Genomic DNA, 16,081 nt, shown 5'->3' on the forward strand with positions numbered 1-16,081 from the left:
CAAACATATATTTCCTTGTCTGTACTCATAAAACCCGCTCGTTCTTTTCATTGTGATCCGAATCCTAGACACTATGCTACTATTACAACTTTCAAGAAACGCCAACATCAAAACACACTCTGCTGCATCACCTAAGCATCATCCTCGAGTTCCTCGACTCTGGGTGCCTCATAGTGCCTTTGCTGTACGTCACCAGTCTTAACCTGGGTGTCTGTTCCTGTTGTCGTTGCGCTGGTGGGCGCAAGACCGGTGGCGCCTGCCAAGGCGGGGTTAACGCTGGTTCCAGGGACAGCCACGGTCGACTTCTTCTTCTTCTTCTTTTTCTCGGTCTACACTCTTGTTAGTTTTTGTCACTCCACTTTGGATCATGATTTTACTGACCTCATGCCAAGCCCAGACAGGTCTGAAACTGTCCATGAAAGAAACGTCCTCCCACAGATTGGGGAAGAGCCAGAGACCGGGAGAGTTGGTGAAGTATGTGATGCAGAAAAGGATAACACGGAAGATGGCCATGAGGAAGAACAGTCCAAGGAGACCCAGGAGTCCCCAACTAAGGTAGTATACACCTTGGCGCAACACCAGGGGCCAAAGAGGGTACAGGACAACAGCAAAAATGGCGAGGAGTGCTAGACCAGCATAGATCTTTCGCTTAAGCTGACTGCCTTCCCACAACCAAGCATAGTACATGTCGTCTTGTGCCTCCTGCTGCGGTTCGACCTTGACAGTCCACTGACCCTTGACACGCTTGGGCTTCTTTCCATTGGGACCTGCTTGAGGCTCAATCTTGGAAACTCGAAGCGCAAGCATGCTGAGTGGCAGCAACTTGAAGGTGTTTTCAAGAGAAGCTCGGTCGGTGATTTCGGGAAGAAGAGGGTTCTTCTTGCGGGCCTTCTCATAGGCGGGGGACTGGAGGGCTCGGAGGGCTCGCTTGACTGCGTGGTGTTAGTTTTGAAGAATGTCAACCACTGCGCTGACACCTACCTCGGAACATGTCCTTTCGCTCGCCGTTCATGATAACAGTCCTGGGCTTGAGATCCTGACCACGGAGAAACGCCGCAAGAGCAAGGGCTTTGGGGTTGGGAGGTCCTGGAGTGATGGGCTGAGAGCGACCCTGCTGCTGCTGTTGGTGAGGGTGCGAGTGATCATGATCGTGATCGTGATCGTGACCATGGCCATGATCGCCGCCCTGCTGCTGTTGCGCTCGCATGCGCATTTGTTCTTGGGCCTGTCGCTTGATGTGTTCAATAAATTCCGGGACAGTCATGCCATTCTTCTCGGCGTCGATAGCAAGTTGGCGCTGCATTGCCTGGATTTGCTCGGGTGTTGGTCGCTGTCCAGGCTGAGGCATGGGAATCTGGCCAGGCCCAGGCTGAGGGCCGGGCTGAGGAGGGGGAGTAGACATGGTAAAAAGTCAATCGATGAGATAAATAAAGAATGTAATAAAGGATCTTGTTTTAACTTGGGCTTAAGAAGAAAAAGACGAGAGGAAAGCGCATGAAAAGCGAAGTGAAGTTTGAGAGAGAACAAACTTGAGAAAGAACAAACATATGTGGTGTTGCTGCCACTTGGACCATGCCGTGCCAATCATGTCATTAGTAGTTTGCCAGAGACAACGGTGTTCACTTCCCTAAGGCAAGGAACCCCTAGACCCCGGCGCGACCTATGGAACTAGCTGTCCCCAAAATTTCCCGGCGGATTGTTGATTGCCCGACTTCCGTCATATCTCCACGTGACAGGCATTCATTCCTCTAAGCCAGTCAGTGTGAGTGAAGGTTAGGACCATCTTCTTGTTACAGAGGCTTTGTTTAATAGAGCTCCAGAGCTCAACAATACTAATCATGGGTGACCGCTTAACACAACTTCAAGACGCTGTAGATCAGGTTTGTATTAGGCCCTTCTTTCTTGGTGCTTTTTTGCTGACATGTTTGTTCTGTAGCTCGCGCAACAGTTTGTCGCATGTCTTCACTATGTAAACAAGCGGCACGACCTTGAAATCCTTAGTCCAAATGACAAAATCCGCGAAGTCAAAGATATCCCGAAAGAGGGTACGCAGTCACGGTTTCCCCTGTGAAGATCGAGCCGCTAACTATTAATCAGTCGATTCCCTCCCTCCAGACGAGTTCCGTGCTGGTATGGTAGAGCTATCCCAGGATCTCATTGTCAAGGAGCAGCAGATCGAGGTGCTTATTTCGTCCCTCCCTGGCTTAGACAACAGTGAGATGGACCAGGAGAGATACATCAAGGAGCTCGAAGAAGATCTAAAGATCGCCGAAGCCCAGCGCCAAGAAGCGATCAAGGAGAAAGATCAGATACTGGCCGAACTGGACGGTGTGATTCGCAGCATCCGAAGACCTTGATCACAGCTTTGAACTATTTATCAATCTACAGCGCGGAGTTACGGAGTTCGGAAAACTGGCAGAAACGATGTAGTTCAGTTTGTTTACACGAGTTTTTGATATGCATCTGTTAAAAATCTCTAATACAAAGGTATCTCAACCTAGTGAGCGCCTTGAACGCCACCGTCTAGCCCTCTATTCCATAATCTCCTACACAGTACCATATGGCTAGTAAAGGACGCCTGACTCAAATTCTAAATATTCTCTAGTTGGATGTAGACTTGAAGAACTGGGGATAGATGTTGCGCAGTTCTCGCAAGTGCTGGATCTGGTATTGCGAAACTGGAGTCTTGGGAGCAGGCACTCCTTCCTCCACAAGGTGGGCTGCAGTCCAACCGAATTCCTTCGCCTTTTCGCAGTTCAAGCCAGAGTCATCTATGAAAGTTAGATAGGGTTGTGATGGAGAGACGACGAAACTTACCAACAAAGTAACAATCCTCCACTCGCTCAATACCCGCCTCGCGCATGGCCTTCTCATACATGCGGGGGTCAGGCTTACAGAGCATGGGTTGCTCCGCATAATTACAGTAAGTGAGGCCGTCAAAGATGTCCTCAATGCCCAAGAGACGAACCACTCGCTTCCCATGGTTTACGTAGGCGTTTGTGAAAAGCCACACGGTAACCTTGGACTTGTCAATATCCTCAAGGAGCTCACGCAGCTCGGGGTTGGGCTTGATGATCCCTTCGAGGGGTAGGGCGTCATCCACTTTCGCGTTGTAATCGAGCGGATCAATCTGATGGTGTCGCACGAGTCCTTCGATGGCTAGGCCATAGCTGGTATAATACTCCTTGTGCAGCTTCACTGCTTCGTCCCAAGGAAGCTCCAGGTGTTTTGAGAAGTACTCGTCAATGAGATCAGCCATCAAGTCATGGACCTTGGAACCTGTGCGCACTGTTAGATTGACACTGTTCTGGATGTCTATTTTTGCTTAAGCTTACTTCTTGGGTAGAGACAGTTGTCAATATCGCTGTATTAAAGTTAGCCATAACGTCATGAAGGGGGAAATTGAAGAGTCTAACAAGAATAGGACCGGCTTGACCGGGGTCATGTCCTGAGTGCTGCCCATGCTGAACTTGGAATAAGCCTGGATGTTGAAACTGGGGTTGTATTTTGCGGGGTGAAGATTGCGAGGTGTCGAATTTGAGTTGAGCAATAAAGGAGAAGCGGGTGGTAAAGGTTTAGATAGACGCTTGAGGGATGATAATGCGGGAAAACGTGGTCGTAATTGGTACATCGAATGGCTATCGGAGAGATGAAAGATTAGTTTAAATAGATTTCATCGGCAATGGCGATCTGGGGCTAGAAGCAAGGCTAATGGGCAATTGATGGTCTAACTACAGCACAGCACTTTGTCTCAATCGATCTGTACCTATGTGTTGATACGTTACGCTTGGCCAATGACTCTTACGGTGTGCATGGCTGAATAATGCACAGCGATCAGTGCATGTCGTGTTCCGGACTCCGATTACGGGCCTGTCTCTCTAAACGGGGCTGGAAGTTTGGATATTTAATACCAGCACAGCAACCTTGCCATAATTGCGCTAGAATACATGAACGATTACTTTATCGAACTGAATATACATTCTAAACACGTGCGTATGGCTAAACAACCTTCATTTGTAGAGTTAATCATTGGAAAAGGAAGCAAGTTATATTGATCCATAACCCTCTGGCGAGTTTTGTATCAGAATAGCCCCACCCTTTATATAAGACATACACAATAATAAGGCCCTACAAGTAATCTCATCTCCCTATAACGATCGATCTTCTTGTATATAGGATGTCCATTTGATGGTTCATGTGACCACACCCAAAACACAAGGATCAGTTTGTGTTCTACAGCTACGGCTTTGACACCACCGACTCTCACTGGTGTTTGCGGTATAGACTTGCAGAGGGATGAATAATGGGGCCGGGTTAACAGCGTGCCAGTTACTATCGGATGAATCTCCAAAAAAACGACTTTCATGGATTTTTAGAACAAGACTTGGCAGTGATCCTTTACAGGTGAAGTACTAATTTCGAGTGCCGTCAGGGGGGTTACATGAAAACCGATACTGATTGAGTCGCCAACATAAATGTTAGATTACTCTTAGTGTTTAGGAAGCCTAAGAGTGGTCTAATAATTTCATCTGGATGCCCTACTTTAAGTCCTTATTTCTTTACTACCCACCTACCCGGCCGCTTGATGTTAGTGATCGAGTGTCCACTGTCAAGGTTACCTATGAATTCTGCCGGCTACACCGCCTAATTATTTGGTTGGCGCGTCGAGTCAATGCGCCTCTAAGCTCATTCTTTAAAACCATTCCATCATCATCCCGCACATACCTAAGCATTCTTGTACAGCACTTTTTGATCAACAACCGTACCGTTGCTGTGCATCTGACCGGAGTATTTTCCCTGTTTACATTGTATTGTGTCAAGCGTGGAGTTGTGTCGGGTTGTCTTATTTCTAGAGATCATCCGAGCTAACGCGGCGTTGATCCCTTTTTTCTTGCTTCTTCATTTGGTATCATTTGGTATCGCGACGTGTAGGCTATCCTACACGTGCTGCCGTCATGGCACAAGAGGTTGCCGCCCAAGGAACTCTTGTTAGCAGGAATGAGCTGCTTGGCTTAGCTGATAACCAGCGCTACCAGATTGAGCAGTACGAGAAGATCGTGCGCTTGCGGGATGCCATTCTTTCTGGTCAACATCCGACCATCAAACCTTCTAACCTCAATGCATCTACAAACTCTTCTTCTGCTCGACCGATAGATATCTCGAGTTCACATGGCGCGTCAAACAATCAATCAGACAAGCGACAGCAGGTTGGCGTTTCTGCCCCTGCTTCCAGTAGCAGCGCAAAGAACACCAAACCGTACGGAACGGGGTCGACCAAGATCGACCCCATCTTTCTAGAGAAATCTGACGACCTGGTTAAAGCAGAGTTGCGATTGCAGAGACAAAAGCTGGAACGTGTTTTGAAAGATGAGGTTGAGCAAAAAAAGGCTACTACCAAGAGCGCAGTTCAAGGAGAACCTGTTGTTGAATTCGATCTTAGTCAGGTTTTGTCCGAAGCCTTGACACGCGTTCAGAGTACCACGGTGCCTGACACTACTGTTTCTGCTGCTGATGCTACTAACCTCGATAATGCAAGTGACTCTTTCGATGACAACACTTTCTACTCGTCTCAGCACAATACGCCATCCTCCGTTCTGACTTCCCGCGTTCGTAACGAATCCGAAGAGGCACAGGTACCAGCTTCGGAGCCGCGACCGCCGATGAACTACCACAGCAATGCCATTTTGCAAAACCGACCGACTGATACTGAACAAATTCATCCTGAAGCGCGGAACCGTCCACAGCCTCAACCATATTCGAATCCAGCAACCTTCGCTGGTAGCTTTGGCGCCGACAGTACCACACGGCCTGGGCAGGTTCCGGGCCTTACGGCTTATATTGAAGACAAGACCGGTCCTAGGCAGGATGCAAGTGCTGGACAAACTCTGAGTAATCTGGATATTGATAGGCATAGGGGCAATTATGGATCTGCTCAGCAGCCGCCCCGTGAACAGTATATTGACAGCCGTCCCCCCTCTCCGCTGAGGAGAATCAACGTCAGGTCGTCTCACGATGCCCACACTTCGCCATTAGCGAATGCCAGACGACGGCCCCTGGCTCCTGAAGCCACCTCAGCTTCGTCCACGGGTACTCCCGCCCAAATTGCTGCTCTCAGAAATGAACCAATTGCTGTGACCAGTCCTGAAAGTTCGCCTCAAGGTGGACCAGCTTCAGAAAAAGAAAAGAGGAAGACAAAGAAGAAAAAGAGAAAGGCTGACAGGCAAGCACCAGAGGCTGAACCAACCCCTTATATCAAGCCAGAACCCCGTTCCCCATCTCCCTTGAATGCTCCATCCTACATCCGCCCAAATAAGCGTCAAAGGTACACTCAACAGCAACCAGATGAACCTGGCTACGAAGAAATTCGTTACGAGCCACGCCCTGCTCAATATCTACCAGAGCTTCCACACATTCGCCAAGAGAGAGATGACCGAATGCCAATAAGTTATGAAAGAGTAGGCTTTCCTTCCCAACGTGCAGCAAGCACTGCTGTTCCCGGAGGTACTGTCTACAGGCGAGAGTATGCCGACGATCGATATGTTCAAGGAGGATCATATGCTGTTGAGCAGTCTCCGCTTGTTCCAGCTCACCATCAGAGACAGTCAGTTGGCGGAACGGCCGGTCCTCAAGTTCGTCCCCATGACACTTATCAACAACGCCCATCGTGGCCCTACTCGGGAGGGCATGAAGCGTCTCCGTCCGCGTTAAGGGGAGAAGGCGACGTATTTATGACACCTCATCGACCGCCGCCTACTCGGATCATCGTAGATGCCTACGGGCGTGAGTATATCGAGCCACCTCGTCCGACCATTATTCGGCAGTCCGCTGCGCCCCATGCTCGATCTGGGGAACCTGAGGTCATTTACGAACGGGCGCCGCCTCGAAGGCCTCAAGGGGCGGAGACATATGATGAAGGTGGTGCAGTCTATCGCAGACGGTCACCGTCGTATATGCCTAGACGAGTTGTTACACAGCCCGAGTACATCTCGCAAGATTATAGAGATCAGCGGCTGCATGAACAGCCGTCACGGCCATTGGGCCACCCAGGGGAATTTGTTGAAGTGATGGCACCTCCAGAGCGGCGTCGTTTGGAAGACGGGACGAGGGAATACATTACAAGGCCGCCCAGTGTGCGACCTGCGGAGCCTGTCCGCTATGAAGTCGCCCGGGACTATGGACGACTGCAGAGTGTGCGACCCGAGGTACCCGTACGTCAATATGCGCCCAGTGTCCACCCGGAGAACCGCCGCGAGGCCGCACAGCCGTACGGGCGAGAATACGGTGCCTTGCCTGTGGAACAAGGGGTTGTCAGACAAGAGTACAGCACGCGGCCTGTGGAGCGGTACTACAATCAACAGATGCGAGGTGGAGAGGAGATTGCTTTTATTGAGCAACCGCGTGGAGCAACTCAAGAGATTGTCTATGCTGATGATGCGAGGAGGGAGGTTTACCGCTGAGCTGTTCTAAGGAGAGTGACGATATAGTTAAAAAGAAAGGCATTGATTGAATCAAGTCAGCGCTGCTTACATATCATTAATGACGTACGAGTACCATCCATATATAATTACTCCAGTGAATGATATTTGTTTTTGATACTTTTGTCTTCTCATTTTTAGCTATAAAAATTAAGAAATAATGTCGTATTATCAAAGGTAAGCTGTAGGAAAATTCAAGCATGCCACATAACATACGAACTCAATTCATCTGGTCGTTAGCGATGAAACTTACGGCGATCTTTTCCTGCAGGGTTCGTCTGCTATACGTACGCATCGTCTACTCGAAATGCAACGGCTACTTTTCTTCTTACAGAGGCAAACTCTAAAAGAGAACCTCCAATAAAGAATACGTTAAGGTTGTCTACCTATCGGTCCAATAGACAAAAATCCTGATGGACTAAACGTGGAGCGATTGGTGCGAAGCAGAAATTGACTAAAAACGAGGGCTGTTTATACTTTCTCAAAGCACTTCAAAACTAAGAACCAACCAATCTGGTTTAATGGAGAAATGCTGTGCACAGGGGTTGTGTAGATATGGCCATACTGATAAGCTTCATCAGGCACCATCGATATGCCGTTATAAGTCGTATTAATCATGCTGTCGTGGCATGCTCTGGGGACTTTGCAAATTCATGGGTAGCTGAAAAAGGCCGAGTACCGGTCTCTGGCCACTCATGTTATGCAAAGACCTTTGAAGGGCCAGTGCAAATGTCACGAGGTAAGCGTACAAATATGATTATTTGAGACAAGAGGACCGGCAGGTCTCACTGTTGCAGCTCTCGCACGGCTGTCGAGTCAGTGCCCAAGACAAAATGGAGTTTTCGTCAGATATCAACCGCTGCTAGCGACGTACCCTATTGTACTCTCAGCTGGTATCTGCTGTTTGACTAAGTGCGGATAGGGCTAAGTAGTAGCAATAGCATGTTGTCGTAGCTATAAGCTTGCGGGAATAAGGTTGCGCTTATGCCCTACTTTCTATGACTCTTGATGCAGGGCGCCGAAGGCATATTTTGCTTGAAAGTGTACCAACCACTCAGTAGCTATAAGCTTCGAAGTTATCATCTGGCAAGGCCAGTCAGCGAGGACGAGTGGCGTGGCTCGTGATGGTACTCCGGACGAAGTAAGCCACTGAAATTTGAGGAGGAAACTGAAGCAATCAACAAAGATGCAAGGATGGATGTGCATACGCGACATGCACATACGCAGGAGTCCAGACTTGTAACGCCACCTACAATCACAAGAATGCCAACTCCCTTGTGAAGTGCAGGAGTTCGCGATGTTGCAATGTAAGAGTTGAGACTGTAGCATGCCTATTACCTTGTTTCCCTTTAGCAGTCTGCACCTTTCCATTCTGCAGACCCTAAGATCCCAAGAACTGTTAATATTCAATGACGAGTCCCTAGTGGCTGAGCCTGTGCCGCGGGCTCTTGGTGAGAAGCCGGCTTGCATGGGACTACCCTCGAATCAACTCCCTTGCTCGCCCTCGGACAAGTCACACAGACACCAGACGAGGGCCCTGTCGTATGTGGGGACGCCGTGTGATCGAAGTTTGGCCTAAATGTTAGTCAAGAGCACACCGCAGCAAAATACAACTTGACGGCTGATGCGCTGGAGTATTTTCTCTGGGTAACTGCAGGTAGTGTAGTCACAGCTTGGTAAAAGATCTCGCTGGCTCAGAAAGTCGTGATGATAAAGTACATGTTTCTGATACATGCTCTGGCAAACAAACACAGAGACTTGCACAGGAACTGGCTGGCGGAGGCGACCCATCCTCATGCAGCAAGGTGGCTCTGTGTCCAAGTTTCGTCAGTGTTAGTGTTCGAGGCAACGGTACTCGAGACAGTCAGTGAATAGAGTGATGTGTCGAGTATTCATGCTCTATCCCTTGACTGATTCCCGCCATAAGAACGCTTCGGGGGCTTTTCTATGCTTTGCCGAAGCCCTCGAGCTTCCCACTAATAAAGCCTTTGGAACGCAGCCGCCGGTTGTGCATAGCGTTCCGCGGAAGAAACTCTCTATGCCTGTTGGATAGACCACGATGATACTGTGGTCTGCAGGAGGCTCCTCTTAGCCTGGGCTGATGGTCTCCACCACCCAGAAAACATCCATGCCCTAAGAAGGGCATCGAAACAAGCCGCCGAGGGCTGACAGACCATGGCTGAATGTTGTGGCTCTGTTAATCCAGCATATCGTCATTGGCAAGGATGGAACGTTATGACGACTGAGATATACATTCAGCCACGAGGAAAAGAGGCCGAAGGGCAGGTTATCTGTCTGTCTGAGTTGAGTTCTTCGAGGTTGGCAGTGGTCAATGATCTGCGCCATTGAAACTTCTCTGGGTTCCAGGTCAGTCAGGGATCGTTGTTCGCTGTGGCTTTTCTTATCAAAGCCCTGGACCATGAGTGACCACCATTCCCGGGGGGCTTTTTTATCAAAACAACAAATTGCTTCGGGATGCTTGATATGCTGTAATATTAATGCTTTACTCATTTTAAGTGCCGGTTTCAGTTCATCCTGACTTTTGCCCTCTTTTTAATTTCCGGCTGCTGCTGTCGCATCGTAAAACTGAATTGAATTGAGTTGATGTTCGATCTTGGGACGTTAGCTCAGGCTGGGGCGGCCCTCTTTTGACTCTCCCCCAGCTCATGCTCAGGCAAGTTACGGTGGGCTTATAGGCTTAGTACTGAGGTACTGCATGCACTGAACAGCTGTACCTGCCTCGTCCACCCTGCCTTGACCTTGGTCTGGCCTGAACAAGTACCGCGTAAGAGGTACCGTCTGCTCCCGCCCTTAGGTACCTTAGTACCTTCCCGTCACCTCTAGCCCAAGAGGAGTGGACAAGACAAGACAAGACAAGACAGGATAGATCAGGACAGGACTCTCTGCTGACTTCACATTTCACGCCAACCCAGGGCTCCGCTCTCATCCTCCCCTTCCCTCACCTCACCTTACTACTACCTTTCAGTCGACATAACCTAACCTCTCTTTCCCTCCCTCGTCAGACGTGGAAAGAGCTCAGAAATAACATCCATCACTCTTTCCGTCTTCCCTCCTCCTCTTGTCCCCTCCCCTCCAGCCATTTATTGCCCCAGCTTCTTCGATACGATACCCTTTTTCTATTTTCCCGTCTCTTTCGAATCTCGCATCGCATCGCATCTTTGTATTCTTCTCTGGCTTGGTCTTTCTCCACTCCCGGCGTCCTCTTCCGTCCAGGTCCAACCTCCTCCACCTTGGCCGACCGTCGCCGCCCACGATCCGGACGACGACGACGATACCCCGACGCAATCTTCTCGCTCCCCCATCATGAATAAGTTGGCAAATATGCGTCACTGGCCGGAAAGAATGACACCCAATTTCAGTATGGGCCGTCCCAATATGCCCATGAACGCTCTCAATCATCCCAAGAACGCCGCTCAACCCGGTCAGCCCATGGCTTCACCTCAAGCCGCCGACACTACCATTCTTTACTCGTTCAATATTCCATTCGCTTCCGATCTTGCGGGCCCTGATACTGAGGATATTCTTCACGCGACCACTGATGCTGTCCTGCGATGGACACATCCCGAGGACGCGCCGGACGACGTCCAGATCCACCAACTGCCTATTCATGTTCAGAACCTCAACACCCTGCACACAATGTGCCAGGACCTCACCAACGGGCCTCTTCCTGTTGATGCCTATGTTCTGTCGACAATGCCCAAGAATGGCAAAGGCCAACAGGTCGCTACTGTCTGTCTCTCGGGTTCTCCAGAGCTGGTCCACAAGAGCCGAGAGACAATCCTGAATGATACCCCCATTTCTCTTGTACGTTCCCCAGGTGCTGCTCCAGACCATTGCTATTGTGATTTGAAAGTCCAATTTAACACATCTCGCAGCGCTGTACTACAATTGACATTGATGGCCATCTTGTTTGTGACCTCAATGCCGGCTTGCTCAAGACTGATGTTACCAATCACCTCGACTACATCTCGAAATACTGCGGTGTTGATATTTTTCTTCTCGGTCCCAAACTAACCCCTGTTGTTGATGGCATGACTGGTGATGCTGAACTGCGTATGGATCAACGATGGAGAGTTGCCATCTACGGTGACATCCTATCATCCGAGCATGCAAAGGCCCGTGTCTTGATCCAAATCGATACTCTGGTACCTACTCCCGCTCAACTGTGTTCGATATGTGACCCCTAACTTTTTTTTGCAGCTCGGTCGTATCGTCGATATGACAAAACTTGATGTTTCCTGCCATCAACTTGTCTGTGGTCGTCATCGTAAGAACATCAAGCTCATCGAATCTTCCACTGGAACTGCCATCTATTTCCCGCCTCCGTTCTCTGCGATGTACCGTTACTGCCCCCCAAATGCGACCCGTCGCGATCCCAGCGATATCTTGATCACTGGTGAAACCCCTCAGGCCATCGAACTCGCCAAGCAGAAACTCCACGAGACTGTTCAACGCATCAGACTTTACGTTAAGGACGTTACAATTCCCGCTGCTAAGATTGACAGTATTCTCCTTGGTCGCCTGGACAAGGTTCGCAAGATTCTGGAAGCCAATGGTACTTTCATCTTGTTTCCTTCCTTGGCCACTCAGCGCAACATGGTTCGTGTCCAAGGTAGTGAGGGCCTCCATGTCGAGCGAACCGTTCGGGAGATCATGTCGCTGGTATGTTTACTGAAACTCGAATGCCATTTCTCAACTAACATTTCCATAGGCTGGACAATTCTACAGTGCGGGCTGGTATATTCAGCATGCCGACGCTAGGCAGTTTCCTGGTCCCCGTGACATGAGGAGCATGCTCGTTGATATCTGTGCTAACTCTGACGCCGATATTTCGTTCGACAGGCTCAACTTTGCCATCACTGGCTCTGATGACGCAGTAAAGTCGGCTCTTCAAGTTATTTCAGAGATGAAATTTGTGTCGCAGTCACAATACCAAATTCGTGTCAAGATTGAGCTCGCTAATGAGCACAAAGAATTTGTCAGCGGCAAGAAGAACGGCAAGATCAACAAGATTATGGGACAAAGCAACGTCCAGATCATCTTTGACGGGTTCAATGAGTACAATTTCAATATTGATGTCATGGCAGCGGCATATGACTCTATGAAGCAAGGTCTTACCCTTGTCGAACAAGAGATGCCTGCATCTATTTCATTCCACGTACCTGATCAGTACCACAAGCGCATTATCGGTATTGGTGGCCAGCACATTCAACGCATCATGAAGAAGCATTCAGTCTTCGTCAAATTTTCCAATGCTATGGATCGAGGTAGGCTTCGCCTTTGCTTAATCACGAATCTTCTGCTAACGTTCCGCCACAGGAGGCATGGGTCGGGAAGATGACGACATCAAGGTCGACAACGTTATCTGCCGCACACCTGCGCGCAATGCCCAGAACCTGGACGCTGTCAAGAATGAAATTCTGGAGATGGTTGATCGTGCTGTAAGTGTTATTGTACAAAGCCCTGCTACTTCAATGCTAATGTCAATCGTCAGGATTCCGAGTACACCTCTCAGATTGTCAGTGTCGACCGTCTCTACCATCGCCAGCTCATTGCCAGACTCCCCGAGATCGATGGCCTGGAGCAGAAGTACAACTGCAAGATCAACTTCCCTAGTACTGAACAGGCCAGTGATGAGGTAACTGTCAACGGTCCTCAGTGGCAGGTCCCCCACTGTGTCGACGAGTTCCTGGGTATGGTTCCTGATAAGCACGAGCTTGTCCTGGCTAGAACCCCCGAGTTGATCAAATTCCTCGAGTCTCCCGAGTTCGTCCACGACCTTGTTCCCAAGCTGAAGAGCCAGCATGAGGTCGATCTCAGCGTTCAGCAGAACACTGACGAGCTTACTGAGGATGGTAAGCCCACCATCACTCTTCTTTGGGGCTTCACCCGTAACAACGCCGGTGGTCTCCGCGATGCTATGGACTTTGTGCAGTCTCAATTCGCAACATCAGGGGCCGAGATCAATGTCGTTAAAGGCGCTCTGCCTCGTCCCAAGTCGGACTCGTTCGAAGATTCCCTGCAGTATTTTGACTCCAAGCTCCTGCAGCATGCCCCTGCTCCTGTCGCTGCCGATTCTCCCATCAAGACTGGTTTCGGTGACGAGGTCGCTCGTGAGCGAAGCAGCATTCTTGACCGTCTCAGGAAGCCCGGCAGTATGACGTCGATCTCTTCTTTCTTGGACCGCAGAAAGAACAGCTCTCATTCTGGCAACAGCAACTTCTTCAAGGGCTCCAGCAACGTCTCCAAATCATCACTCATCTCGATCGAATCGACTCGCAGCTTCAACGCCGACCGAAACCCTTGGAACGACAGTGGCGTGAACCTCCCCGATAACGATGATCCTTGGGCTCCTCGAACATTCGGTACGCACATGGATAACAAACTGTCCATCCCTCAACCCGGCGACGTCACGCCTCGCCACAGCACCCGCGCGTCCGGCGACAGCGGGCGCCCTTCTACTTCTCATTCAATGAATTCAGGATACCCCGCCCCTATTGGGCCTTTCCGTTAGATTCCCCCGTGTTAGAACCTCCACATGCAAATACCCCGGCTGGATATACCCTGGCGTAAAAATACCCTGGAACGTCGACTTGTGCATCGGTCGGTTTACGTCTTGCCATGTTTGTTTTACCTGATTTATGTTTGAGTGTCTTATTGTTTGTTTATGCTAAATTCTTTCCTTGTTTATGCGGGATTGATGGTTCTCTTTTGATGACTTGACGTCCACTCCTTATACCCAGTCATGTAACGAAGAGCTGAGATCAAAAAGAAAAAAACGAAGAATACCCCTGGTTGCCGATTGAGATGGATTTTTTTGGGACATGATGGATGTTTTGGGGGAGAAGATACCACTGTCGATGAAAACAAGATCGAGAGTCTGCCTTCAAAAAAAAGAAGATGACTTATACACGGAGTCAAAGTTGGGTTTGTTTTGGTTGTCGTGTGCAAGGCATGAGTTCTCTCATGCCAACACTGCGCAAGGCATAGGAATACTCGCTGCATTTGAAGTTGTCAGGAAGGAGGGAAAGGGCAACAAGACAAGCATCTCAGCGAGTGGTTATAAAAAGTTGAGAGCGTTGCTGTTGACACACCAGATTGAGAAATGACAATGATACCAGCGGCCCTGCCGCAAATTCTCGACGCACGGAGCTTTGTTTCCCTCATTAAATGATTTCGATTCATGGCCGAGATGATTTGAGAAACGGTATAAATGAAAGTGCATGTTCCTGTCCGTAGATACATCTAATCTGATAGCTGTGCTTGAGATTTTAGCTCAATTCTGGTTCCGTCTCTTCCGTTCAACCGCCGAGCTGTCTTCTGTCACCCTGATTTACGCACAGCTTTTATACATCCCCATAGCACGTCAAATGTGATACCCAGCTGGAGATAAAACTACTAGACTGACGATCGACAGTGTAGAGCTATAATCTGGAATACCTTCCTTAGATGTCAAGGAGGTACCTTCGCTTTTGGCATAGTGGTCTGTTAATAGACAGCCGCGCCTACCCTACACTTCTCCGCAATGATAACCTTGGCAACAATTAACATTGCCCAACTGCACTATTTGCTCATTAACCTTTATAAACCCGTTCAAGTCTCGTTGAGTTTAATCATTTCATCACTGAAACCGCTGGAATAATTTATAGTTATTGATACTGTCTTTATACCATCACGCCGCATCCCGACAGCTCGAGGCACTTCAGCAAGCATCAACCATGTCACAAGACCAAGACATGACTACCTCGATCAAGAATTTGTCTATCAAGACAAAGGAAGCACCGGCACAGGCTTCTACAAAGCCCGCAGCCAAAAAGAAAAACGCAAAGAAGGTCGTCGCAGACTCATGGGAGGACTCCGACTCAGATTCTGAGTCCGGAGCCGAGGACGAGTCAAACAAGCCCACACCCACCATTACGCCTGCTCCTCCTCCTCCGACGCCCATGTCACCCGTCGGTGACTTGTCCTGGACATCCATGTCAAGTAGCCCTGGCCCTGGCCCTCGAGCTGGAACTGATCCAGACAAGCGACCAGAGAAGACCGATGCTGTTGCCCGCCGCATGATAGTCGCTGGGTTGGGCCTCAAGGCACCCAAGCAGACGGAGGAACAAAAGGCGTACCAGAGGAGCGTGCGTGAGCAGGAAAAGAAGAAGAGGGAACAAGAGAGAGAGGAGGAAAGGAAGAGACAGGAGGAGACCGAAAAGGCAAAGGCAGCTGTTTGGGATGATTAGAGAATGTATTGTATGAGATCTGTGAGTCTCATAAAGCAGAAATGGAACAGTATAAGCTACCAATGCCCAATGCTTTTCTCTACAACACAAAACTGGTTCTGCATACCAGTCAAACTGCTGTTTTATGGCCTCTGACATATTAAGAGCAGTCTACTGCAACATGCATATCTTGAGCACCTTGTGGGCACTGATGATGAGGCAGTCAAGACCGTGATTTCAGAAATGTACAAGAGGCCTTGGGTTATAAGATACGCCAATGTGTTAGACCCTTTTGGTAAGGCTATTTAGTAGGTATCTTCCGGTCTACTATATCCAGAATTTTGAACTCCTACTAGGTACCTAGGGAGGTAGGGA

The 16,081-nt window shown here is 49.3% G+C and overlaps 7 protein-coding genes across 7 annotated transcripts, besides 4 other annotated features; 5 read left to right on the forward strand and 2 right to left on the reverse strand.

Moving 5' to 3' along the window:
- Positions 1-131: 131 nt before the first annotated feature.
- On the reverse strand, positions 132-1,402 carry FPSE_02532 (uncharacterized protein; the record flags this gene model as incomplete). The annotated part of the gene is made up of 3 exons (XM_009255651.1): positions 132-329; positions 382-932; positions 982-1,402. 3 exons carry the CDS (start codon positions 1,400-1,402, stop codon positions 132-134), a joined length of 1,170 nt encoding a protein of 389 aa, XP_009253926.1.
- Positions 303-325: a microsatellite.
- Positions 1,403-1,838: 436 nt separating the features above from the next.
- Positions 1,839-2,357, forward strand: FPSE_02533 (uncharacterized protein; the record flags this gene model as incomplete). Its single annotated transcript, XM_009255652.1, has 3 exons — positions 1,839-1,880; positions 1,937-2,045; positions 2,098-2,357. The coding sequence occupies 3 exons, from the start codon at positions 1,839-1,841 to the stop codon at positions 2,355-2,357; spliced, it is 411 nt and encodes a 136-aa protein (XP_009253927.1).
- A 244-nt stretch (positions 2,358-2,601) lies between these two features.
- FPSE_02534 (uncharacterized protein) lies at positions 2,602-3,463 on the reverse strand (the record flags this gene model as incomplete). The annotated part of the gene is made up of 4 exons (XM_009255653.1): positions 2,602-2,771; positions 2,818-3,279; positions 3,336-3,364; positions 3,417-3,463. The coding sequence occupies 4 exons, from the start codon at positions 3,461-3,463 to the stop codon at positions 2,602-2,604; spliced, it is 708 nt and encodes a 235-aa protein (XP_009253928.1).
- A 1,492-nt stretch (positions 3,464-4,955) lies between these two features.
- FPSE_02535 (uncharacterized protein) lies at positions 4,956-7,457 on the forward strand (the record flags this gene model as incomplete). Its single annotated transcript, XM_009255654.1, has 1 exon — positions 4,956-7,457. One exon carries the CDS (start codon positions 4,956-4,958, stop codon positions 7,455-7,457), a length of 2,502 nt encoding a protein of 833 aa, XP_009253929.1.
- Positions 6,173-6,212: a repeat region.
- Positions 7,458-7,635: 178 nt separating the features above from the next.
- FPSE_02536 (uncharacterized protein) lies at positions 7,636-9,346 on the forward strand (the record flags this gene model as incomplete). Its single annotated transcript, XM_009255655.1, has 5 exons — positions 7,636-7,652; positions 8,057-8,214; positions 8,537-8,616; positions 8,854-9,017; positions 9,148-9,346. 5 exons carry the CDS (start codon positions 7,636-7,638, stop codon positions 9,344-9,346), a joined length of 618 nt encoding a protein of 205 aa, XP_009253930.1.
- A 979-nt stretch (positions 9,347-10,325) lies between these two features.
- Positions 10,326-10,375: a microsatellite.
- A 424-nt stretch (positions 10,376-10,799) lies between these two features.
- Positions 10,800-14,010, forward strand: FPSE_02537 (uncharacterized protein; the record flags this gene model as incomplete). Its single annotated transcript, XM_009255656.1, has 6 exons — positions 10,800-11,300; positions 11,372-11,641; positions 11,697-12,158; positions 12,208-12,763; positions 12,816-12,937; positions 12,991-14,010. 6 exons carry the CDS (start codon positions 10,800-10,802, stop codon positions 14,008-14,010), a joined length of 2,931 nt encoding a protein of 976 aa, XP_009253931.1.
- Positions 14,011-15,214: 1,204 nt separating this feature from the next.
- FPSE_02538 (uncharacterized protein) lies at positions 15,215-15,727 on the forward strand (the record flags this gene model as incomplete). Its single annotated transcript, XM_009255657.1, has 1 exon — positions 15,215-15,727. The coding sequence occupies one exon, from the start codon at positions 15,215-15,217 to the stop codon at positions 15,725-15,727; it is 513 nt and encodes a 170-aa protein (XP_009253932.1).
- Positions 15,633-15,707: a repeat region.
- Positions 15,728-16,081: the final 354 nt, after the last annotated feature.

Source organism: Fusarium pseudograminearum, chromosome 3 (assembly GCF_000303195.2).
Source record: "Fusarium pseudograminearum CS3096 chromosome 3, whole genome shotgun sequence".
In the NCBI taxonomy this organism is placed as follows: Eukaryota; Fungi; Ascomycota; class Sordariomycetes; order Hypocreales; family Nectriaceae; genus Fusarium; species Fusarium pseudograminearum.